The 25455-nt window shown below is 44.1% G+C and overlaps 1 protein-coding gene across 1 annotated transcript in view; it reads right to left on the bottom strand.

Moving 5' to 3' along the window:
- IGF2BP1 (insulin like growth factor 2 mRNA binding protein 1) overlaps positions 1-25455 on the bottom strand; it is a gene marked incomplete in the record, with an annotated part of 2071998 nt that overhangs the window by 409513 nt on the left and 1637030 nt on the right. Inside the window, 1 exon segment of the mRNA XM_044055393.1 lies at positions 9532-9652. Within this exon segment, the coding sequence (XP_043911328.1) occupies positions 9532-9652 (121 nt within the window).

Raw genomic sequence — 25455 nt, 5'->3', positions numbered from 1 at the left:
CACAACCACCCCTAAACACAGAGGGGAAGGAGGGAGGGTAAATTGGACTGCAGCAATGTGGATCCTCGAACATCTACATTTATGGTAGGTACAAAACTGTACTATGTTCTTCATTCCACATTGCTGCAGTCCTAACCATTGGGTAGAATCCCAAAGCAGAGGTAAGGGAGGCTGGCAAATCATAAAGAAGCAGGAGCTGTCAACATGCCTTGCAAAATAGCTGTGGCAAAACCAGCCCTAGATTTAGAGTAGAGAGGAAGGTGGTAATGCTTAGAGAAAGTATGCACTGAACTCCAAGTAGCTGCCTCCAAAATATCCTTAGTTGCCACCCCTTAGAAATGCTGTTGAAGTGGCAGTAGCCCTAGTGGAATGAGGCCTAATTCCAGCTGGAATCTCCTTGCCATGATGGGAATAACAAAATGCAATGCAAAACCCAATCCACTTAGAAATAGTTTGTTTTGACACAGGCTTGCCCTGAGAACTCAAAGCAAAAGAAACAAACAACTGCTGAGACTGCCTAAAATCCTTGGTCCTGCTTAAATAATAACGCAACTGCCTGTGTACATCTAAAGTGTGCAAAATCTTTTCCCCCCTATTTTGGGGATCTGCATAGAAAGTAGGCAAATGAATAGTTTGGTTTAAAGCCACACTAGAAACCACCTTAGGCATAAAAGAAGGATTAGTACGTAATGATACCCTATTCCTTATGGAAAATCAAAAAAGGCTCTACCGCCATAAGGGCCTGCAATTCAGAAACCCTTCTTGCAGAAGTAATGGCCAACAAAAAGCAGTCTTCCATGACAAGTATTTCAATTCAGCAGTAGCCGCAGGCTCAAAAGGTTGTAGAGTAAGTTTCTCCAACACAAAATTGAGATCCCAAGCAGGAGTAGGAGCTCTCGTGGGGTCTTATATTCTTTGCCCCTCTAAGAAATTGCTTGAACAAAGGATGCGAAAACAATGGTGGGTCACAATCATAGTGAGCTGAAATTGCTGCAGCATGAATCTTAATGGAAGAGAAAGACAAACCTTTGTCCAATAACTCAGTAAGATATTGAAGAGCCACACTCAAATTAGGCTCAGAAATCTCCAAATTCTTTGCTGCACTCCAAAATAAAAATCTCTTCCATTTTTCTGTACACTTTCCTTGTACTAGGTCTTCTGGCTTCCATAATCACATTTAAAACTTGTTGAGGAAGTTGAGACCTGCTGTGTTTCAAAACAGAATATGCCAGGCTGTTAGATGAAGAGAGTGAAGCTTGACATTGAGCAGGTGACCGTCCCTCTGAGACAACAGGTGTGGAATCAAAGGTAAAGGCCATGGAGGCTTCCTTACCAGACTCCTCAGTAATGGGTACCAGTGTTGCGAGGCCAATCTGGAGCTATTAAAATCATCCTTGGCTTGTCTTGTCTGACCTTTAGGAGCACCTTTGGGAGAAGAGGCAGAGGTGGAAAGGCATACACATGAAGATTTTTCCAACTGAAAGAAAGAGCATCCACTTTCCAAGCTGTGTGATGAAACCTCTTTGTGCAAAACTTTGGCAGCTGGTGGTTTAGTGGAGAAGCGAACAGATCTATGTCTGGAGTTCCCCATGACACTGTCAATTTCGAAATACATGAAGATCCAGTTTCCACTCGTGGGGATCCATGATTTGTCTGCTTAACACATCTGCTAAGGAGTTCTGTGCTCGCGGCAGAAACCTTGCCTGAAGAGTTAGTTGCAAGCTGAGCGCAGTCGCCCATAAAATCATTGCTTGCCTGCACAACGGTAAGAATGTGTTCCCCTTGTTTGTTGATGTACCACATGACAGTTGTGTTGTCTGTTAGAATCAACACCTGCCCTGGAAGAAGTAACTCCTTGAAAGCCATTAATGCAAACTGGACTGCTAACATCTCCTTCATGTTGATATGTAGATGCTGTAGTCTGGCAGGCCACTTGTCTTGTATCCACTTTCCATTTAGATGAGCTCCCCAAGCAATGTCTGAGGCATCTGTCGTTAGAATCTGTCTCGCCTCTGGCCGGGTCACAGAGAGTCCCTTGTTTAGGTGACATTCCTGAGCCCACCACAAAATTCCTGTTGAATGCAAGGTATTATTTGAATGACAGTGTCCAAATCCTGGCAGTGCTGTGTCCATACATTTTGAGATACCATTGCAGCTTCCTCATATGCAGTTTGGCATTGGGAAGCACCAGAATACAAGATGCCATGAACCCTAAGGCTTGAAGGACTGTCCTTGCAGTCAGCCCGGACTGAAGAGATAGTTGATGGAAGTAAATGGAAAGATTCTTTTGTTTGTCCGGGGTTAAAAGGCCATCTGGGCTGCTGTATTCAGTCTCACACCCAGAAAGCACATGTCTTGAGAGGGTACTAGACTGGACTTTATTTCGTTCACAGAATACCCTAGGCATCTTAGCACTGCTATCACATATTCCAAATGCTGTAAAGGTCTTCCTTTTCTTGAGCCAGAATCAGGCAGTCGTCCAAGTAAGGATAGATTTGAATTCCTTTTAGCCTGAAGTAAGCTATCACTGGAGCCAGAACCTTTGTGAATACTCTGGGCGCAGTAGATAAGCCAAAGGGCAATGCAGAGAACTGATAATGGGAATTTCCAGCTCGAAAACACAGATACTTCCTGCAACTTAGTCTGATAGGCACATGAAGGTAAGCCTCCTTGAGATCTAAAGTTACCATCCAGTGATCTTTGCCCAGCAGAGGTAAAAGCTGTTGTAACGTCAACATTTTGAACTTGGGAATGTCCAGATAAGTGTTGAGGATAGATAAATCCAAAATTGGTCTCCATGTGTTCCCCTTCTTTGGTACTAGGAACAGGCGAGAATAAAATCCTAGGCCCCTTTCTGGCACAGGAACTGGCTGAATGGCCCCTATTTGGAGTAACAGAGAAATTTGCTTGTGAGCCTCTTTTCTTTGTAGAGGAGGAATGTCTGGCATGCCTTTGAAAGGAGGCAAGGTATGGAAATAAAACCTGTAACCGTGGTGAATGATATCCAAAACCCATCTGTCTTGGGTAATTAAATCCCAATTTTCTTTGAAAAGAGCCAACCTTCCTCCCAAAGGTGCTGCCAGGCGAGCGTGCTGGCAGCTGAAAAGGCAGGTCATTGGGTCTGTTTACGAAAGGACTGACCCCTGCCCTCACCAGAAGTCTGAGCAGGTGAACTCCTGTTCTAGGCCTAAAAGAACCTTGAGCTCTGCCCCTACCACGCCTAGACCTACCCCTAGACTGGGAATCATAAGCAGGATATGTCCATCCCTTAGTAGGCCAATTTCTACTAAACTTGGAGGCTGCACCTGCAAAAATCTTTAACAGTTTGCATAGACTTAGCCTTGTCCTCCATTTTCTTTAAAACTGCTTCCACAGGCGAACCAAACAACACGTCAGACTGTAAAGGAGCATCCAAAATCCTTGTCTTAACATGCTCAGCTAAATTCTGATCCCTCAACCAGGCGTGCCTCGAAGAACAGAACCAGTGGCAGCCACCCTCGAGGAGGCCTGCACAGCATCAAAACCACATTGCAAGGAATGCTTACCCACCTGTTCAGACACATGAACTAAATCCTGCAACTCTTTACACTCAATACCTTCCGCCAGAGCATCCACCTTAGACTTCAATTGTGAAAGGAGATAATTTTGATATTTTAACATGTGAAACTGGCAATTCAACGCCCTCATGGCTAAAGTGGAAGAAGTATACACTTTCTTTCCCCATCTATCCAAAGCCCTTGCCTCTTTATCAGGAGGAACAGGATTTTAACAACAGAAGCCTTAACACCTTTAGGCCCCTGAGAGACAGTTTCCGGGTCTGCCCTAGGACTCTTAAAAAGATACTTATGAGCTTCAGGCACCCTATAGTACCTATCCGGTTTAACTGGGGCAGGAGGCAAAGAATCAGGGTTCAGGCAAGCCTCTGCAAAAACATCTTCCACCACATTCAGAACAGGAGGTATAGCTAAAGGCCTATGCTGGGGTAAAAACAAGAATTCCCTAAGCCTCTTCCTGGAATCAGAGAAATCTTGACCTTCCCATTTAAAATGCTCCCTCATGGAATGCAGAGTCTCTGAAAATGAAAAATCCTCAGGAGGAGAAGCTGAAGGAGTAGAATCATCCACATCAGAATCAGAATAAGGAGGATACTCCTGCAAGTCTTCAGCCGAAGACTCAAAAGCCTCGAACACTGCTCAAAACTCTCAAACTCAGGTTCCACCCTAGGCCTCTTATCAGGAGGGGCATAGAACCTCTAATCATAGTAATCAAATCCTCTGCCATTTTAAGCATATGTTTCTTAGGCAAAGATCCTGAAGAGCTAGGAGAAACCCCACTGAAGTTAAACCTGGCCTGCCTCTCAAAGAAGCCTTGGAAACAGAAGGGGAGGCTCTAACCACCTTAGGAAGAGAGGGAAGAACAGCCACCTGAGAAGCCCCTTCAGCCTGGCCTACCTCCTGAGAGGACACATCCTGTAACAGTAAAGTCTCTCCTGAGACTCCAAAGAAACTCCTGGCAGAACCTCCGGCTCCACTGAGCCTTCTAAAGAACCGGCGTCAGGCACTGTCGGTTCTTCCACTCTAAACTTTGCTGCTTTGTCCTTGCGCTTTTTGGGCGGGCCGGAGCATCCGGCGGCATTTTATAATTACAACGCTTCCCAAAAACTAACCTGGCACAGTCTAACCTTCTCTTAATAGTGCATTTGTTAAATCTAGCACAAGAGCGGCATCCAACAACGTCGTGCTCAGGCCCTAAACAAGGTATACACAAAGTATGGTAATCCCTATGAGGTATCTGTTTCCCACAAGAAATAAAGTTATTCACTTTTTCTGACATCCGGTTAAATACTGAGGCAAGAAAAAACCAAAATATTCCCCAACGGGGTACTTAGCCAACTTTGATTCGGTCTGAAACTCCGACTTCAGAAAATTTCAGAACGCCAACCTGCACTCGCAAAACTGCTTCTGCATCGGACCATGCGGCAAAAAAGACTGAGGATATGACGTCGGTCATGCGCATTAGTACCCTGACGTCCTGACGTCAGACTAATGCGCCTGGACCGACGTCAGCCATATACTTTGGTATTCGGGCCGACTGGGACAGCGGACTACCCAATGGTTAGGACTGCAGCAATGTGGAATGAAGAACATCTGCTAAACATTGCAGTATAAAAACAAAACATATGTATATAAACACACACACTTCTAAAAAATGCATATAAATATAAAAAATACATGTCAAATATAAAACACATCCTAAAATCAAGTATGCACACTAAAGGTACATATTAAGATAATAGCACACAAGAACCTAATGCCAAGTTATTAGTCGAAATTTCCAAAAAGGTAAACATATATATAGGGACACAAATATACATAAAAACAAAACTCCTCTATCAAACTTTCAGCCTCATTGACCTCAAGAAAAGTTTAATCGACACCTTATCATTGAGGCCAAGATGCTGATCGGATCTCAATCTCACAATCCAAGAGTCTTCTCGACCCTCAGTACAAGTCCTAATGTCACCACCCCTATAACTTGGATAAATCTTCTCTATAAGCCTAAAACTAAAAATATGTGTATCATCAGTATCTATCACATGCTTGGACAGGGTATAACAGTAGATCTAATCCTGATCTGATAAAGATGCTCGCAAATCCTGTCTCTAAGTTTCCTGTTGGTCTTCCCAACATAGAACATCCGACAGACCTTACAAGAAGCAAGATATAACACATGCTCTGACTTACAGTTGGCAGACACCCAAAAAACATACCTAAATGGATTACTAGGATGGACAAAAGCATTATCAGAGTCTATAAACCCACAAAAATTGCACCGTCTGCAAGGCACAGTCCCTTGTATAGCCGAACCCTCTAATCTAGATCTATTACTTGGGTAACATAAGATCCTCTTTAGATTCAATTTGTTCTTATAAATGAACCGTGGGACATCACCCACAACTTCCCTAACATCAGGATCAACCGTCAATATGTCCCAATGTGTCCTGACAATGTTCTTGATCTGCCCAACATCCTTAGTATAAAATATGGGAAAACCAACTGACCCAGTTCTAAGTGGTTCACAACACTACACCCCTCCTATAGAACAAGCCATAGAGGGACGCTCAACTGATGTGAATGGGGGACGAAATATGTTCCCTTACTAAACACGGAGAGAGCGAGTGAGCACACTATTACGGGAAACAACTTGGAGGACATTGATTGCGTAACACCTAAAACAACTTCAGAAACCCCTTTTTTGGTTATGACATACAGTGTAAACACTAATTTAGTTAAAAAGGTCATTACTAGGACCTGGAATATGTTTAAGAGTATGCCTAACAGCGTAGGCATATTTGGCAGATGTATATGTTACAGTTTTAGAAAAGGGGCAAACTTAAAAACTATTTTTGAGAGAAAGTGGCAAGGGGAAGATAACAAAAGAAAGGGTACATTCCGCTGTGGTAAGTGCCACCAATGTGCATTTATGGTTAACACGGATGAAATTAAACTAACCACCATTAATTTTGTATTAAAAGGAAAAGGTTACTGTACATGTTATACCAGTGGGGTAGTGTATTTAGCATATTGTACTGTCTGTTGGGCACATTACGTAGGGAAAACAGAGGCATCTGCGCCAAAGGGTATATGAACATACATATATTACCAGGAAGAAGGAAACTAATGCCCTTTATAGGCATACCCTAAATCGTGAACAGGCCACCTACAAATTCTGGGTTTTGGAAAAGGTGTCAAAAAACAGTAGAGGGGGTGATTGGGAGAACCAACTCAGTTACAGGGAGCTTATTTGGCAACTAAGACTTGATTCCAACACACCCCCTGGGTTGAATGACCACATGTCCCTTCTACCAGTTTTAAAACTGAGAGCCAACAAGATTAAAAGGAGAATACAAGATAAGGCCTGAAATCATAGGAATGTTTCAATTTATGATGAGAATATTTTAATATTTCAATAATTTAACATTTTAACTAATGATGGAATTTTTTATATACATTATAATATATTATATTTCATATTTGATTATATTTATTAATTTTTTTATATACTGTGTACTATTTATATACTATACATGTACATTTTTCACACAAACGACTGGTCAATCAGACATTATATAGCTATGTGAGTTATGAACTCATGAACTTGTGATTTTGCACACAAATACAGTACAAGGTACATATTTTAAGGAACTGAAAGGAAGTTGATACGTGAACAACACGTTTTTTAAGTTAACATTAAATATACCATCATGTTACTTTAAAATTTAAATTGTACGACTGAATAATTGGATTTGATGAATCAATTAATCAATTTAATGGATGATATATATAGGTGTGTTATATGATGTACTGCTTTGTTCTGAAGAAGTTTCAGTTTACTTGGAAATGAAAGCGCTTAACCTATGTTCAACTTTTATCGTGTATTAAACTTTTGTGGCATTACATCTTGGACTGAAGAGTCTGATTTTGCTGACTTGGTGACGTTGTGTGGGACAGCCTTTATCGAGTCTGTTACGGGACTGCACATTTCATTACTAGTTAATTTTCCCGTTTTCCATTTTCGTTTCTACCACTCAACTGATGTAACAGACTGTCCCCTTGTGTCTCTGAAAAAAAAGGGAGCAGCAACATCTCCTCTCAACGTGGCAATCCCTTCTGTCCCATTCTCTACATCACTGAATTCACATTCATGAGCTCTAAACCTTTCACGTAAATTACCTAAAGCATGGGTAAAAACCGGCATCAGTGGGATTGTATCTGGAAACCCTCATAGCCTGTCCCCTGACTACATTCCAAAAAACGTAGCCAGGGTGCATGCTATGTCCATGTAAAAGAGCATTCTTATGATGGGGCTTCCTGTACACTCCAGTATTCAACATCCCATTCCCTAGTCTCTCCACATACACATATCCAAGAAAGATATCTTGCTATCAGAGTTTTTCCATATTTTATACAAAGGATGTTGGGCAGATCAAGGACATTGTCAAGACACAATGGGACATATTGATGGTTGATCATGATGTTAGGGAAGTTGTGGGTGATGTCCCATGGTTCATTTATAAGAACAAATTGAATCTAAAGAGGATCTTATGTTATCCAAGTAATAGATCTTGATTAGAGGGGTCGGCTATACATGGGACTTGCCTTGTGGATGGTGCAAATTTTGTGGGTTTATAGACTGATAATGTTTTTGTCCATTCTAGTAACCCATTTAGGTATATTTTTTGGGTGTTTGCCGACTAAGTCGGAGCATGTGGTATATCATGCTTCTTGTAAGGTCTGTCGGATGTTCTATGTTGGGAAGACCAACAGGAAACTTGAGACAGGATTTGCGAGCATCTTTATCAGATCAGGATTAGATCTACTGTTAAATGCCCTGTCCAAGCAAGTGATAGATACTGAGGATACCTATATTTTTAGTTTTAGGGTTATAGACAAGATCAATCCGAATTATAGGGGTGGTGACATTAGGACTTATGAGGATCGAGAAGACTCTTGGATTGAGATCCGATCAGCATCCTGGCCTCAATGATAAGGTGTCGATTAAACCTTTCGTGAGGTCAAGGAGGCTCAAAGTTGGATAGAGGAGTTTTGTTTCTATGTACATTTGTGTCCCTATATATATGTATACCTTTTTGGGAATTTTGACTAATAACCTGGCATTAGGTTCGTGTGCTATTATCTTAATATGTACCTTTAGTGTGCATACTTGATTTTAGGATATGTGTTTTATATTTATAGGTTCATACTAGGCTATCTGCCAAAGGGCATTTATAAGCCTAGCCAGAGTGTGTTTGGCTTTCGCCACCCATTTGAAATTAATTTTGCTATGCCCTTTTTCGAGGTTAGTATACTGTGCCTCTGTCTAACAATGACACAGAAGTGATACCCGGGATAAACCTACTATCTCCCATCCACTCATCAAGATTCTTCTTGAAGAGGGTCAATGAGGGACTCTGCCTAACCTGGACATATATTTTATATTTATATGTATTTTTTAGAAGTATGTGTGTATATACATATATGTTTTGTTTTTATACTGCAATGTTTATGTAGGATATATGTGGTTTAGCACTAAGAAAAAGGAGAGATGTGTATTTTTTTCTTGCCAGAGATGGTTTTTAAATCAACTGATTGGTGTGGGTGGTCATGGTCTGAAGAAGCCTCTGGGTGAAAACGCTTACTTTTGTTATCTCGGTTTGTCAATAAAAATTGTTTTGTGTGACTCATCGCTATCTGGATGTGCTTTACTTTTTACAGCCTTGTCTTGTTCCAGCAACTACTTATTGGATTTATTTTTATTTACAGATTGATTTTGGTTGCTGGAGTGTCCACCCCGTGTGAGTACAATACTTGTGACAAATAAAATAAGGCTCAACTTTCAGTGGCTTTCAACAGATTTAATAATCAGGCAGCTAAAGACCACCAATGATGAAATAAAAAAAAAAAAGCCTTGTAGAAACTCCCCGTCAGCCTCCTTTTAGCTCCTAGTAATATTAAGCATGCGCGTGATGACCTACCTTTATAGATGCTCCTGCAAACCTAGACAGCTGCTTGATGTGTTGCCCCTTCTTCCCAATGATAGCACCAACAGCCTGTGCAGGGATGAAAACGTGCACAGTTTCTTGTTCTGGAGTCTGAAGCCATTAAAAGGAAACCAAGCAAAATAGAAATTAGTTTCTCCCATTTGCAAAGAATGTGCTTAGTAGTTTCAGAATCATTAAGTATGAAACTTATCCTTCCTGTTACTCTCTACAATCTTCCTCTCACTCCCAGATTTTTCACAATGGGTCTTTTTCTCTCCTGCATCTCTCTCCTATCTACTGCCATATTCTTTTCCATACTCACATCATCTTTATTCAACTACTTTTTGACTTAGTACTCCCAACTCACAACTAAACCCATCTAATCTCTCTACTCCTATCAAAATGTTTTATTCTTTTTTTCTTAACAGCAAACCTGACCTTTGATCATTTTAATCTGTTAAAATATTTCGGCTCTCACAATGAATATTTTTCTCAAATTTTATAGTGAATAATTTGGTTCCCTTTTTTGGAAGCCCATTTGCCATATGTCCATTTGGAATTTCATGTTTTTAACACTAATGCATTTTTTAAAATTTTAAATATAAATTTTTTTTTTGTATTCTGGAGCTTTAATTATCATACCTCTACTGAAAATGGGCCTTGCATGGCCTAGACAGGCTATCTTGGAGACCAAACAAAAAAAAAAATAAAGCATATTTTCTGAGTAGCAGTAGTAGTATGCAGCTTAAGCACTGCCTACAGCATCCATGATGTAAACAGTAACTGCCACAAAAAACATTCAGCACTCCAGACAGAATAAAAGATCACACAATGGAAATACTATTTTCCCAAATTTCTTCAAAAGAACTGCACACAAACACGTCAAAATTCTGAAATGGAAAAGAAATGACATGACAGAACAGTAGGTTTGTTCCAGATGAAATCAGCAAACATATGGACTCTCCACGACTGAACTGTGAGAAAGATATTTGAAGTGAGAATAGAGTAAAATGTGAGGGTTCCAACCATAACTAGCAAGATCACTGCTAGTGAAAGAGCTTGCAGCTGTAGCGTAAGACTATATGCAAGGTTGCCTCCTATTCAAAAGTCAAAGATAGTCTTCTGTTCTTTTTCAGAGCCAAGCAAACAAAAATCATGTACTCAAAGTACAGTTTTGTACCTACCATAAATGTAGATGTTAGAGTGTATACCCTGCTGCAGTCATCACACTTGGGTTATCCTGTCGTCAAGGTGGTCCCCACAGTCGGCCCGAATTCCAAAGTCTCGGTCCGGCGTCGGTTGCTGTCGCTTCTTCCCTGACGTCAGTGCGCCAGGGGTATATAGAGAGGCATCCAACACCATTTTCTTCAGTTTTTCTTGCCCCAGATGTCAGGTGCCCCCCCCAAAAGGTGGTCAGTAGATAGTACCAATAATAAAAGTTTAGCACAAACAAAACATCCCTCCAGCTATAACCAAATACACCACAAAGGTTGTATCAGATTTTAAGGTATTGAAAGGTTTCAGTTAGGTCAGAGGGGATGGAGGGAGGGTAACCTGGACTGCAGCAGGGTATACACTCAAACATCTACATTTATGGTAGGTACAAAACGGTACTATGTTCAGCGTGTTACCCTGCTGCAGTCATCACACTTGGGTTGAATCCGAAAGCTAAGGATGGGAGGTGGAGTCAAACAGGGTTAGAGGAGGCTAGAAGACCCTGCAAAACTGCAGTGGCGAAGCCAGCTCTAGTCTTAGAGTAAAGTGGTACGTGATAGTGTTTTGGTGAAGGTGTGTACTGAACTAAGTTGCAACTTCCAGAATATCCTTGGTTGGCACCCCCCTGAAGAAGGCTGTAGATGTAGCTGCTGACCTGGTGGAGTGGGGCCTTATGCTAGCAGGAACTGGTTTTCCATGATGGGTGTAGCAAAAACGTATGCAATGTCCTATCCATTTGAAAATGGTCTGTTTTGAGATGACCTTTCCTTGTGATGCTGTAGCATAGGATACAAAAAGCTGGTCAGATTTTCTGAAAACCTTAGTTTTATCCAAGTAGTAACGTAGTTGCCTGCCTGTGAATGTCCAAGGAGTGCAGGAGTCTTTCTCCTTTGTTCTGTGGATTTGGGAAGAAGGTGGGTAAATGGATGGTTTGATTTAGAGCCACACTGGATACCACCTTTGGCATAAAGGAGGGGTTAGTTCGTAAAGAAACTCTGTCTTGAGGAAAAATGAGGAAAGGCTCTACTGCCATTAGTGCCTGTAGCTCTGAGACTCTTCTGGATGAAGTAATTGCTAGCAGCAGGGCAGTCTTCCATGATATAAACTTTAAATCAGCTGAGAAAGCTGGCTCAAAAGGTGGCAGCGTAAGTTTTTCCAGAACAAAATTGAGGTCCCAAGTTGGTGCTCTCCTGGGAGGCCTAATGTTTTTGGCCCCTCTGAGGTACTGCCTTAGAAGTGGATGTGAAAATAAGGGAGGATCAGTGTGGTAGTGAGCTGAAATAGCTGAGGCGGGGATTTTAATAGATGAAAAAGAAAGTCCTTTGTGTAACATCTCAGTTAAATATTGTAGAATCTGAGGTATGTTCAGCTCAAGGGTATTTGGGCCTTTAGCTTGGTTCCAGGCACAAAATCTTTTCCATTTGTCTGAATAGGCTTTCCTGGTGCTGGGCCTCCTGGCCTCCAGAATGACATCCATAACAGCTTGTGAAAGAGGAGCTGGCTGGTTGCTTAGGTGATTTACCATGCAGCCAAGTTTAAGGTTTTGAGCTGGCTGTGTAGAATCTGACTGTCTTGCTGTGTGAGCAGATGAGGAATTTGTGGTAAAATCCATGGTGGGCCCTGGGCCATATTCCTTAGTAGTGGGTACCAGTGCTGGCATGGCCAGTCTGGGGCAATGAGTATCATTCAGGGTCTCTCCATCCTGACTTTCAGCAGCACCTTTGTGAGAAGGGGCAATGGAGGAAAGGCATATACTGTCAGCATTTTCCAAATGAATAAGAGTGCGTCCACTTTCCAAGCTTGATGGTGAAATGTCCTTGTGCAAAATTTTGATAGCTGATAGTTTTGGGGGTTGGCAAACAAGTCTGTCTGGACACCCCCATTTTTGAGTTATCATTGCAAATACTTGTGGATCCAGTCTCCACTCGTGGGGATCCATGACGTTCCTGCTTAGGTCATCTGCCAATGTGTTCTTTTTTCCTGGCAGGAATTGAGCTTGTAATTGAACTTGGTAAGCCAGTGCTGTGTTCCACAAGGTCATTGCTTGCCTGCATAGAGGGTAGGAGTGTGTAGCCCCTTGACTGTTTATGTACCACATTACTGTGGTGTTGTCTGTCCCGCAATGCAGTCGGTAGGGCCTAAAGAAAAAGGCTGCGTCGGCCTAGAACTCTCTGCTTGAGAATCCAAAGCGGTCTGGGGTTCCAATTCTGCGGTCGCCAGGGGCTGCGTAGGCACCTCACTGAAAAAGTACAGTTTTGTACCTACCATAAATGTAGATGTCCGATAGATATGCAACTGCAGTCATAACATATGGGTTGTCCTGCCTCAGGCAGCCCTCGGTTGGCCGAATTCCAAAGTCTGGGTCCGGCGTCGGCTGGTGTCGCCTCCTCTCCGACGTCACAACGGCTGGAGCATAAAGGCATCGGCCGACGCCATCTTCTTCAGTGTTTCTTGCCCCAGATGCCACGTGCCCTCCTAGGAAGGCTAAATTTGGTGAATGGATAAACAATTCCAGACATGCACAACAGTAATAAACAGATACACCATAGGAGATACCCCCAGCTGAAAGGAACAGGGGGAATGGACCCAAAAGAAAGAAAAGAGGGGAAGGAGGGAGGGAAAACCCCACTGCAGCTGCATATGTATCAGACATCTACATTTATGGTAGGTACAAAAAGTACAGTTTTGTACCTACCATAAATGAGGATGTCCGAACAGGATAGCATCTGCAGTCTTTACAAATGGGTTGTCCTGTCGTTAGGCAGCCCTTCGGTCGGCCGGATTCCAAAGTCTGGGTCTGGCCTCGGCTGGTGTCGCACTTCACCCGACGTCATCTCTGCTGGTCTTCGGGTATAAAGGCATCAGCCAACGCCATTTTCCTCAGTGTTTCTTGCCCCAGATGCCAGTTGCCCTCTTGGAAAGCTAAATTTTTGGGTAAATGCCAATGTTTCCAAAAAAGTAGAAGGCAAACACAAAAAATAAGCATGTATGTACATATATACAAACAAATACACCATAAGAGATCCCCCCCAGCTAGCTATTAGGTGGGTAAATACCCTAGGAGTACCACAGACGGTAAGGAGGGTGGGTAATCTTGACTGCAGATGCTATCCTGTTCGGACATCTACATTTATGGTAGGTACAAAACTGTACTATGTCCTTCAAGGATGCATCTGCAGTCCTTACAAATGGGTAGAATACCATAGCCAAACTAGGGGAGGAGGAAGAAGAATTATGGTGTAGTTAGGATCCCTTGCAAAACAGCAGTGGCAAACCCTGCTCGGGATCTAGAGTATAGAGGTAAGTTATAATGCTTGGCAAATGTATGCACGGAGGTCCAAGTAGCAGCCTCAATAATGTCTTTGGTAGACACTCATCGTAAGAAAGCTGTGGTAGTGGCTGTAGCCCTTGTAGAATGAGGCCTTATGTTCTGTGGAATTTGCTTTCCATGGTAGGAGTAACAGAATCTTATGCAATTTCCTATCCACTTGGAGATTGTCTGTTTGGAAATTGCTTTTCCTTCCCTTCCTGTTGCATAAGCTACTAGAAGCTGGTCAGTTTTTCTATTGCCCTTGGTTCTGTCCAGGTAGTAGCGCAACTGTCTATGTACATCCAAGGTATGCAGCAGTCTTTCCCCCCTGTTCTGTGGATTTGGAAAGAAGGTAGGTAGGTGGATTGCCTGGTTTAGAGACACTCTGGATACCACCTTAGGCATAAATGTAGGATTAGTTCTCATGGACACACTGTCTTGATGGAAGATTAGGAAGGGTTGTACTGCCATTAAAGCCTGTAATTCCGAAACCCTTCTTGCTGAAGTAATTGCCAGTAGGAAAGCAGTTTTCCAGGATAGGTGTTGAAGATCTGCTGTTGCTGCTGGTTCGAATGGAGGAGTGTCAATTTTTCTAGCACAAAGTTCAAGTCCCATGCTGGTAATGGTGGTTTCCTAGGAGGTTTTACATTCTTAATTCCTCTGAGGAACTGCCTGAGTAGAGGATGTGAGAAGACAGGGGATCAAGCTGTATTCTGCAGAAATAGCTGATGCATGTATCTTGATGGAGGAATAGGACAGGCCTGTATGGAGAAGCTCTGCCAAATACTCCAGGATGTTGGCAATATCTATCTTTGACACATCTTTTCCTCTTTCAGTACTCCAAATGACAAACCTTTTCCATTTTCCTGCATAGTTCCTTCTTGTTGAAGGTCTGCGGGCCTCAAGGATAATGTCTTTAACCCTTTGGGATAAATCTGGGTTAGTTGCTCTTATGTAATGTTCCAGGCAGTCAGTTGTAGAGTTTTCAGGTTTGGATGCAGGATGTTGTAGTCGCTCTGAGTTAACATCAAAGGAATCAGGGGTAGTGTCCACATTTCCCCCCGAGACATGCTCCTCAGCAATGGATACCAATGTTGTCTTGGCCAATTTGGAGCTATCAGAATTATCCTTGGACGTTCCTCTTTGATTTTCAGTAGTACCTTGTGTATCAAAGGAAGAGGTGGAAATGCATATGCTGTCAGGCCTTTCCAACTGAAGGATAGAGAGTCCACCTTCCAAGCAAGTGGGTGGTATGTCCTTGTGCAGAATTTCTTGAGCTGGTGATTGAGTGGGGATGCGAATAGGTCTATTTGTGGCATTCCCCATTTCTTTGTGATGGCCTTGAAGATGTCCGGGTGTAGCATCCATTCGTGAGCATCCGAGGTAGTCCTGCTTAACATGTCTGCTAGGATGTTTTCTTTTCCCGGTACAAATATTGCCTTTAACTGAATGTTGTAGTTCAGAGCCATATTCCATAGGTCCAGAGCCATTCGGCATAGGGGGTATGAATGAGTGCCTCCCTGTTTGTTGATGTACCACATGACTGTGGTGTTGTCTGTCCTTATCAATTGTCCTTCTTTGAGGAATGGTCTGAAATTCCGGATTGCTAGTTTTACTGCCAGCATTTCTTTTTGATTTATGTGCAGGTGCAGCTGATCTGGAGTCCATAAGCCTTGAATGCACTTGTCCAGCATGTGGGCCCCCCAACCTAGGTCTGAGGCATCCGTTGTGATGGTTTGGCTTGTTTGAATGTTGTGGAAGGACAAACCTGGGTTTGACTGGCATGCCTGAGCCCACCATAGGAACTCTTGTTTCAGGCATGGGATTAGTGGTATTTCGGTTTCTAAGCTGTGCCTGTGCTGAGACCATAAATTCTTTAGGTACCACTGTAGCTTTCTCATATGCAGTCTGGCATGGGGGACCAGGATTATGCAGGATGCCATGAAGCCCAAGGCCTGCAGTACTTTCCTTGCTGTTAGTTTGTTCTGCTTTGTTAATGCCAAGAAGTAAAGAGGAAGTTGTTCTTGATTTTCTGCAGTTAGGAATGCCATCTGTTTTACTGTGTCCAATTCTGCACCCAAGAATGTTCTTGTTTGGGATGGTATTAGTCTTGACTTTTAAATTGACTGTGTATCCCAGGGCTTGTAGTAAGCAAATGACTCTTTGTAAGTCTTGTGTCAGCTTGCTTTTGTTGTCCGCTTGTATCAGGCAGTCGTCCAGGTATGGATAAATTTGGATTCCCTGTAGCCTGCAATGAGCGATTACTGATGCCAGGCATTTCGTGAACACTCTGGGCAGTAGATAAGCCAAAGGGCAATGCTGAGAATTGATAATGCTCTGATCCTGCAAGAAATCTGAGGTATCTTCTGCAATTTGGTCGTATGGGGACGTGCAGGTATGCCTCCTTGAGATCTAGAGTTACCAGCCAACACTCCTTGCCCAGCATGGGAAGAAGTTGCTGTAGGGTCAGCATTTTGAATTTTGGAACAATGATGAAGGTGTTTAAAGCGGACAGGTCGAGAATAGGTCTCCAACTTTTCTCTTTTCTTGGTACTAGGAAGAGTCTGGAGTAAAATCCCTTGCCCTGTTCTGTAGGTGGTACCCTTTCCACAGCTCTCATCTTTGTTAATTGAGCTATTTGTTTTAGAGCTTCTGTCTTTTGATTTGGTGGTAGGTTTGGCATTCCTCTTTTTACTGGTAAGGTGTGGAAATGAAACCTGTAGCCTTGGTCTATAGTTTGCAAAATCCATTTGTCTGTTGTGATATAGTGCCAATTTTTTGAAAATAAGGCTAACTTTCCGCCTAAGGGTGCTGCTATTTGTTCCCTGGTAGGCGGTGTCAGAGCCAAGTCACTGTGATTGTCCTGTTGCAGTGGTAGTGGTTGTATCCGTGCCTCGTTGGTTATTGCCTTGCCACTGGCGTCCCCTGTAGGCACCTCCTCTGGATTGATTTCTGCCTCTGGAACGTCTATTCCTGCCTCTCTGAGATTTAGAGGAGTCTGGAAAGGACCAATTTTTGGAAGGCCAGTTCCTGCTAAACCTTGGGGGCTGAACCTGTAAGAAATCTTTAACTGTTTGTACAGATTTTGCCTTCTCTTCCATTTTCTTCATTACTTGTTGGGCAGGAGAACCAAATAGACTGACCTTATCCATAGGAGCATCTAAAAGCTTTGCTTTAACATGATCCAGCAGGACCTGTTCTTTCAGCCATGCATGCCTTCTTATAACTGTGCCAGTCATGGCTGATCTAAATGAAGCCTCCAGTGCATGATAGCCACATTTTAAAGAATGGTTACTAACCTGCTGAATGTTATTCACCATTTCTAAAACATATTTCTTATCTAAGGAATCATCAGAGGACAGTTTCTTAGTTAACTGATCAAGCTTAAACTCTTGGTATTGGATCATGTGAAACTGACAGTTCAAAGCTCTAGCTGTGAGAGTGGCAGAGGTGTATACTTTTTTACCCCATCTCTCTAAGGACCTGGATTCCCTTTCAGAAGGGAGAGGGTTTTTAGCTGAGGTCGAAGCTACTGCCTTAGGCCCCTGGGAGATAGTCTCAGGATCTGCAAGAGGAGCCTTGTATAAGTGGTGATGAGTGTCCGGTACCCTGTAAAACCTATCAGGCTTGGCAGGGGCTGGAGGTAAAGTATCAGGAGCAGTGCAAGCATCATTAAATGCATCATCCACAACAGGAAGAACTGGAGTTATAGCTAAGGTCCTATGTTGCGGTAAGTGTAGAAAGGTCCTAAGCCTTTTTCTTGAATCTGAGAAATCTTGTCCCTGCCATTGGAATTGCTCTCTCATGGCATGTAAGGTTTCCCCAAAGGAAAATTCCTCAGGTGGAGAGGCAGAAGGGATAGATTCTTCAGCATCGGAATCTTCATAAGTAGAAAAAGGAGCCTCTGGATGGTCTGTATTGTCTGTATCATCAGAAGAGTCATCTGAGGACACTGGCTCAGGGGGCTCTGCTCTAGGTCTCTTCTGGAGGTTGAGAGGCCCGGTCTGGGTGAGATTGGGATCCCCTTATTAAAGAGATGAGATCCTCTGCCAGAGTAAGCATTTGGGAACTGGAACTGGGCCTGTGAGAGAGGGTCTTAACAGGCACAAACTTAGCAGTTTTGGCTGCTTTAGCCCTGGCAAAGGCCTTTATAGACATGGCTGCAGGAGGCCTAGCAGCACCACGTGCTGGGGTAGAGACATCCAAAGGGATGGTGTCCGATAATTCTAGAGAAACCACATTAGTAGGCAAAACTTCAGAGGCCGATTCAACTAGGGTAGCAGGGGCCTCGGTAGTAGTCATGGATTCGGCTGAAGATTGACCCGTTTGCTCGGTTTCGGCCGAAACCGAGACACTCGCTGTTTGCTTAACCGTGGTTTCGGCCGAAACCGCGGACCGCGAGTGTCGGTCCTTTTCTTTGCGTTTCTTAACAATTTGAGTAGTCTGAGGATCCGACGGCATAATGTACGCAAAATCTGAGCCGAAAAACTGTTCAGCAAACTCCGACCGACGCCTAAGCGTTCGTCGGTTGAAGGAAGCACAGGCTAAACAGGCTGCTACGTCGTGGTCTGGGCCTAAACAAGGTAAGCAGTAAGAGTGGAAATTTTTATGAGGTATTTGTTTCCCACAAGTTAAACAGTTATTCACTTTTTCTGACATCGGCTGAGGCAAGAAAGAGTCCCCAACGGGGTACTTATCTTTTTAGAAGTCTTCGAAGTAGTATTCGGTAGTAGTAATCTCTGGATCTGACCGACCGGCACTTGCGAACAGCTTCTGCTTCGGGCACCACGCGGCAAGAAAGACTGAGGAAAATGGCGTCGGCTGACGCCTTTATACCCGAAGACCAGCAGAGATGACGTCGGGTGAAGTGCGACACCAGCCGAGGCCAGACCCAGACTTTGGAATCCGGCCGACCGAAGGGCTTCCTGACGACAGGACAACCCATTTGTAAGGACTGCAGATGCATCCTTGAAGGACATCTGTACTATGTCCTTCAAGAATGCAACTGCAGTCATAACATATGGGTTGAATACCATAGCTTAGCTGGGGGTGGATGGAGCTAAGAAAGGGATGGTGTAGCTAAAAGGCCCTGCAGGACTGCCGAAGCAAAGCCTGCTCGGGATCTGGAGTATAAAGGCAGGTTGTAGTGTTTGGTAAATGTATGCACGGAGCTCCATGTAGCAGCCTCTAGAATGTCCTTTGTAGCCACTCCTCTTAGGAAAGCTGTGGATGTGGCTATAGCTCTGGTGGAATGTGGCCTAATATTGGCTGGCACACTTTTTCCATGGTGAGAATAGCAGAATCTGATGCACTGTCCAATCCATTTTGAAATTGTTTGCTTGGAGATTGCTTTTCCCTGTATTCCAGCAGCATAGGCTACAAACAGCTGGTCAGACTTTCTGGTGGCCTTAGTTCTGTCCAAGTAGTAGCGTAGTTGCCTGTTTATGTCCAAGGTATGCAGCAGTCTTTCCCCTCTATTTTGAGGATTGGGGAAGAAGGTAGGAAGGTGAATAGCTTGATTTAGAGACACCCTGGAAATCACCTTTGACATGAAAGAAGGATTTGTTCTTAGAGAGACTCTGTCCTGATGGAAAATGAGGAAAGGAGGTACTGCCATGAGTGCCTGTATCTCCGAGACTCTTCTTGCTTATGTGACTGCCAATAGAAAATACGTTTTCCATGATAGAAATTGCATCTCCGAGGTTGCTGCTGGCTCAAAGGGAGGCAGAGATAATTTTTCCAGTACAAAATTGAGGTCCCATGCAGGTACAGGTTGTTTTCTGGGAGGCTTGATATTCTTTATTCCTCTCAGGAACTGTCTTAGCAAAGGATGTGAGAACACTGGTGGAACACAATTGTATCTTGCTGAGATTGCTGAGGCATGAATCTTTATGAAGAATATGAGAGTCCAGAATGAAACATTTCTGCCAAGTATTCCAATATCTGAGGTATACTCAGTACTGTTGTATCCTGACCCCTGTTAGCAGCCCAGATGCTGAATCTCTTCCACTTGGCTGAATAGGCTTTTCTGGTGGATGGTCTGCGTGCTTCCAATAAGATGTCCTGAACTGCCTTGGAAAGATTGGAAGCGGAAGGAGTTAAGGTAACCTCCAGGCTGTGAGATGTAATGTTTTCAGGTTTTGGTGAACAGTCCTGTAGTTGTGTTGTGTTAGGAGCAGGGGCCATAGGGGCAGAGGCCAGGGTTTGGTCCGAGTTATGCTCAACAGCAATGGGTACCAGTGTTGCTTTGGCCAGTCTGGAGCTATCAAAATGCCCGTTGGTTGTTCTGCTTTGATCTTCAGGATCACCTTGGTCAACAGTGGCAGAGGGGGAAAAGCATAAATTTTTAGGGAATTCCATTTGAAGGAGAGAGCATCCGTTGCCCAGGCTAGTGCGTGGTGGGTCCTGGTACAGAAATTTTCCAGGTGATGATTCGTGTGAGACGCAAATAGATCTATGTCCGGTCTTCCCCATGTCTTTGTTATTTGTGAGAACATGTGTGGATGGCAGCATCCATTCGTGTGGATCCAAGAAATTTCTGCTCAACTTGTCCGCCAGTACATTGTCCTTGCCTGGCACAAACTGGGATTGCAGGTGTATCTTCCGACTCGGTGCTTTTTCCCAGAGAATCATTGTTAGTCTGCAGAGGGGGTATGAATGGGTCCCTCCCTGCTTGTTTATATACCACATGACAGTGGTGTTGTCTGTCCTTATTAGTAAATGTCCTTGCTGCAGTGATTTTTCGAAACTCTTGATTGCATGTATCACGGCCAGCATCTCTTTTTGGTTTATGTGCAGATGTCTTTCCTTTGGTGTCCATAGACCTTGAACGCATCTGCCCTCCATGTGAGCCCCCCATCCATGATCTGAGGCATCTGTTTTAATTATTTGACCTGCTTGAGGTCTGTTGAAAGACATGCCTTTGTTTAATTGACTTGCTTGAGCCCACCACAATAATTCCTTTTGCAGACATGGAATAAGTGGGATTATGTCCTCTAGGCTTTGGCTGTGTTGTGACCATAGGCTTTTCAAATACCATTGCAGCTTTCTCATGTGAAGTCTTGCCAAAGGTATCAGGAGAATGCATGATGCCATGAACCCCAGGGCCTGCAGGAGTTTCCTTGCAGTCAGCTGGGGGAGCTGTGCTAGACCTTTGAAGTACTCTGGTAACTGCTGCTGTTTTTCCTCTGTGAGGTAGGCCATTTGTGTTTGAGTGTCCAGTTTGGCTCCTAGAAAAATAATCTGTTGGGATGGCAGTAGTCTTGACTTTTGAATGTTGACTGTGTATCCCAAGGCCTGTAGTAATTGCATGACATAGTCCAAGTTTTTTATTAAGGTTTGTCTGTTGTCTGCTTGTATGAGGCAGTCGCCCAGGTAGGGGTATATTTGAATTCCCTGGAGTCTGCAGTGTGCCACTACTGATGCCAGGCATTTCGTGAACACTCTGGGAGCAGTAGATAAGCCAAACGGCAATGCTGAGAATTGATAGTGCTCTGTCCCTGCAAGAAATCTGAGGTATCTTCTGCAGCTTTGTCTGATTGGGACATGCAGGTATGCCTCCTTGAGGTCCAGAGTGACCAGCCAAGACCCCTTGCCCAGCATGGGAAGGAGTTGCTGTAACGTTAGCATTTTGAACTTTGGCACAATGAGAAAGGTATTTAGAGTAGACAAGTCCAGTATAGGCCTCCATTTGTTTTCCTTTCTTGGAACAAGGAACAGTCTTGAATAGAATCCCTGGCCTTGTTCCTGGGGAGGTACCTTTTCTATTGCTTTTATACTTAATAGCTTTGAAACTTGAATGAGTGCCTCTGCCCTCTGATGGTGTGGCAGGTTTGGCATGCCTTGTCTTGTAGGTAAAGTATGGAAGTAGAATCTGTAACCCTTGTCTATTAAATCCAGAATCCAACTGTCCTTGGTTAAGATATGCCAGTTTTTTGAGAATAAGGATAATTTTCCGCCTAAGGGTGCTTCTCTCTGAGCCCTTGTAGGCGGTATGAAAGTCAAGTCATTGTGATTGTCCTTGTGGTGCAGCTGGACTGGCTGCAGCACTTCTTTGATTTGTAGGTTGCCATTGGCGGCCCCTGTAGGAGCCTCGGTATTGGCCTCGGCCACGCCTGTTCTTTCCCCTTTGAAACCTGTCCGAGTCTGGGAAGGACCAATTTTTTGAAGGCCAGTTTCTACTGAATCTGGGTGGCTGAACCTGGAGGAAATCCTTGACTGACTGTACTGACTTAGCTTTTTCCTCAATGGACTTCAACACATCTTGTGCATTAGTGCCAAAAAGCTTCTGTTTTTCCAGAGGTGCATCAAGTAACTTTACTTTGACATGGTCTGGCAGTGGCTGATCTTTTAACCAAGCATGTCTACGTATCACAGCCCCAGTCATAGCTGCCCTACATGAAGCTTCCAATGCATCATAACCACACTGAAGAAAATGATTGTTAACCTGCTGAGTGTTATGTATGTGATCCTGCAATGCCTTTCTGTCAATAGGCTCAAGGGAGGCTAACTTTTTCTGTAAATCGTCCAGTAAAAAATCCTGGAACTGAAACATATGAAAAAGGCAGTTAAGAGACCTCATTGCTAGGGTGGTAGAGGTATAAACTTTTTTACCCCATCTCTCCATAGACCTGGCTTCTCTATCCGCTGGTAAAGGATTTTTGGCAGTGGAGGTAGCCACTCCCTTGGGACCCTGAGAAATAGTTTCTAAATCCATGGTGTGGGCCTTAAAGAGATGTTTGTGAGTGTCAGGGACTCTGTAATATCTGTCTGGCTTGACAGGAGCAGGGGGGAGAGAGTCAGGGTTAGCACTGGAATCGGAGAAAACATCATCCAAAACATCCATCACAGGAGGAATAGCTAAAGGTCTGTGCTGGGGAAGCTTTAGGAAGGTACGGAGCCTTTTCCTGGAATCAGAGAATTCCTGACCCTGCCATTGGAAATGTTCCCTCATAGAGTGCAGGACTTCACCAAAAGAGAAATCCTCTGGAGGAGAGGCAGAGGGAATTGATTCCTCAGCATCAGAGTCCTCACAGGCCTGGAAGGATTCTTCTTGAATATCTGAATGCTCAGAATCCCCAGAGACCTCATCTGAAGAGAGGTTTTCAGTGTGCTCAGTTCTAGGCCTTTTCTCTACAGGAGGCTGAGAACCCCTGTCTGGGTGAGGCTGAGACCCCCTGATAAGGGAAATAAGGTCTGCAGCAAGAGACATAATCTGTTTATCAGAAGAGGGGGCCTGGCCAGCAGGTTTAGGATGGGCCTTGGCCTGGCTGGCGGCCTTAGCACGTGCAAAGGCCTTGATGGACATAGATACAGGAGGCCTAGCAGCCCCACGTGCAGGAGTAACCTTGTCCACCAGAATGGTGTCGGGTAAATCATGAACTTCGGTATCCGGAGGAAAATCAACGACCGGCACCAGAGAGGTCTCTGGGACCGAAGGACTGGATAACGCTGTGTCGTCGGCCTGGAGCGGTTGAATTATCGCTTCCGCAGGGACCGAAGCACTAGCGGAGGGTCTAGGAGTAGTATCGGTAGAGGACGCGGGCCGAGGATGCCAGTCCCGGTCCTTCCGTTTTTTTTTGGAAGATTGAGCTGTCGGTAGATCCGACGGCATGATATACGCGAAGGATTCGCCAAAAAAGTCTTCAGTAATTCTGCCCAGCGCCTGAGAGTGCGCTTATTAAAGCAAGCACAGGCCGAGACGTCGTGGTCTGGGCCCAGGCAAGGAAGACAGTAAGAATGGAAGTCCTTATGAGGTATTTGTTTACCACAAGACAAACAATTATTAACTTTCTCAATTTGTTCTGACATCGGCTGAGACAAGAAAAAATGTTTCCCAATGAGGTACTTAGCTTTTAGATGACTTCGGCACTGAAAACACAGGAGCTGACCGACCGGCACTTGCGAACTGCTTCTGCTTCGGGCACCGCGCGGCAAGAAAGACTGAAGAAGATGGCGTCGGCCGATGCCTTTATACTCCAGCCGTTGTGCCGGAGAGGAGGCGACACCAGCCGACGCCGGACCCAGACTTTGGAATTCGGCCGACCGAGGGCTGCCTGAGGCAGGACAACCCATATGTTATGACTGCAGTTGCATTCTTGAAGGACATCCAGAGAACCGGTGATCAGCCCAGCCGAGGCCTCGGAGTCTGGCGTGGATCTAGGCTGCCTGTCTTTATCTTTGCGTTTTTTATGCACGCTGGTAGTCGTTTGCTCCGATGGCATAGTGTAATTAAATTTCCTACCGAAGTAGTGTCGTGCGAAATCAAAGTGTTGCTTTATAGTTCGTGTATTGAACCTAGCACAAAACCGACAACCAGTGACATTGTGGTCTGGGCCTAGGCAAGGTATACAATAAGAATGAAAGCTCTTATGAGGTATTTGCTTCCCACAAGAAATGCAATTGTTAACTTTCTGACATCGGACTGAGGCAAGAAAAGGTTCCCCAACGGGGTACTTAGCTTTGAAGACTTCAGACTGAAATTAGATTTGAAAATCTCAGGTGTCGGCCGACCGGCACTTGCGAACTGCTTCTGCCTCGGGCACCACACGGCAAGAAAGACCGAAGAAAATGGCATTGGATGTCTCTTATATACCCCTGGCGCACTGACGTCAGGGAGAAGCAACAGCAACCGACGCCGGACAGAGATTCTGGAATTCGGGCCGACTGCGGGACCGCCTGACAACAGGATAACCCAAGTGTGATGACTGCAGCAGGGTAACACGATGAACATCAATGCTGTAAAATCTTAACATAACCATAGATGTCCTGCTCTTCCATGTTGCAGTATTCTTACTGTGGGATCCTCTGCCACAGGTGACCCGAATGTCGGCTCTTATACAAAAGCTTAAACCTGGTTGCTGCTAGAGCATGGGGTGTCATACGCACGGCCAAAAACCAGGGCCCTTAAATGCGACATCTGCACGCACAGACCTCAGAAAGTACAGATATGTACACTTACCATAAATGTAGATGTTAAGAGTGTATTCACTGTTGCAGTCATTACATTTGGGTTATCTGCTTGCAGTAGCCCTCAGTCTGCCTAACAAAGTCTTGGGTCCTGCGTCGGTTGCTGTCCCTTCTTCCATGACGTCAGGTCGTGAGGGGTATAAAACATGCAGCCGACGCCATTACATCAGTTTTTCTTGCCCCAGATGTCATGTGCCCCCCTAATGGGAAGCAATTAAATCTATAATACAAGGACATACCTCCAACAAAAAAGCAAATACACCAAAAAGCTTTTTGAGCGTAGTAGGTGAGAGTATAGGTATAGTCAAAAGAAGAGGGGGCTGGAGGGTGGTTAACCAGGACTGCAACAGTGAATACATACACAATTGTACTATGTTCTTCATGTTTCACTGTTGCAGTCATTACATTTGGGTAGATTCCC

The sequence above is a fragment of the Protopterus annectens genome, chromosome 13.part0 (genome assembly GCF_019279795.1).
Source record: "Protopterus annectens isolate FY-2018-M chromosome 13.part0, PAN1.0, whole genome shotgun sequence".
Lineage (NCBI taxonomy): Eukaryota > Metazoa > Chordata > Ceratodontiformes > Protopteridae > Protopterus > Protopterus annectens.
Note: the sequence above shows the minus strand (reverse complement) of the source record. Positions and strands in the feature narration are given on the sequence as shown.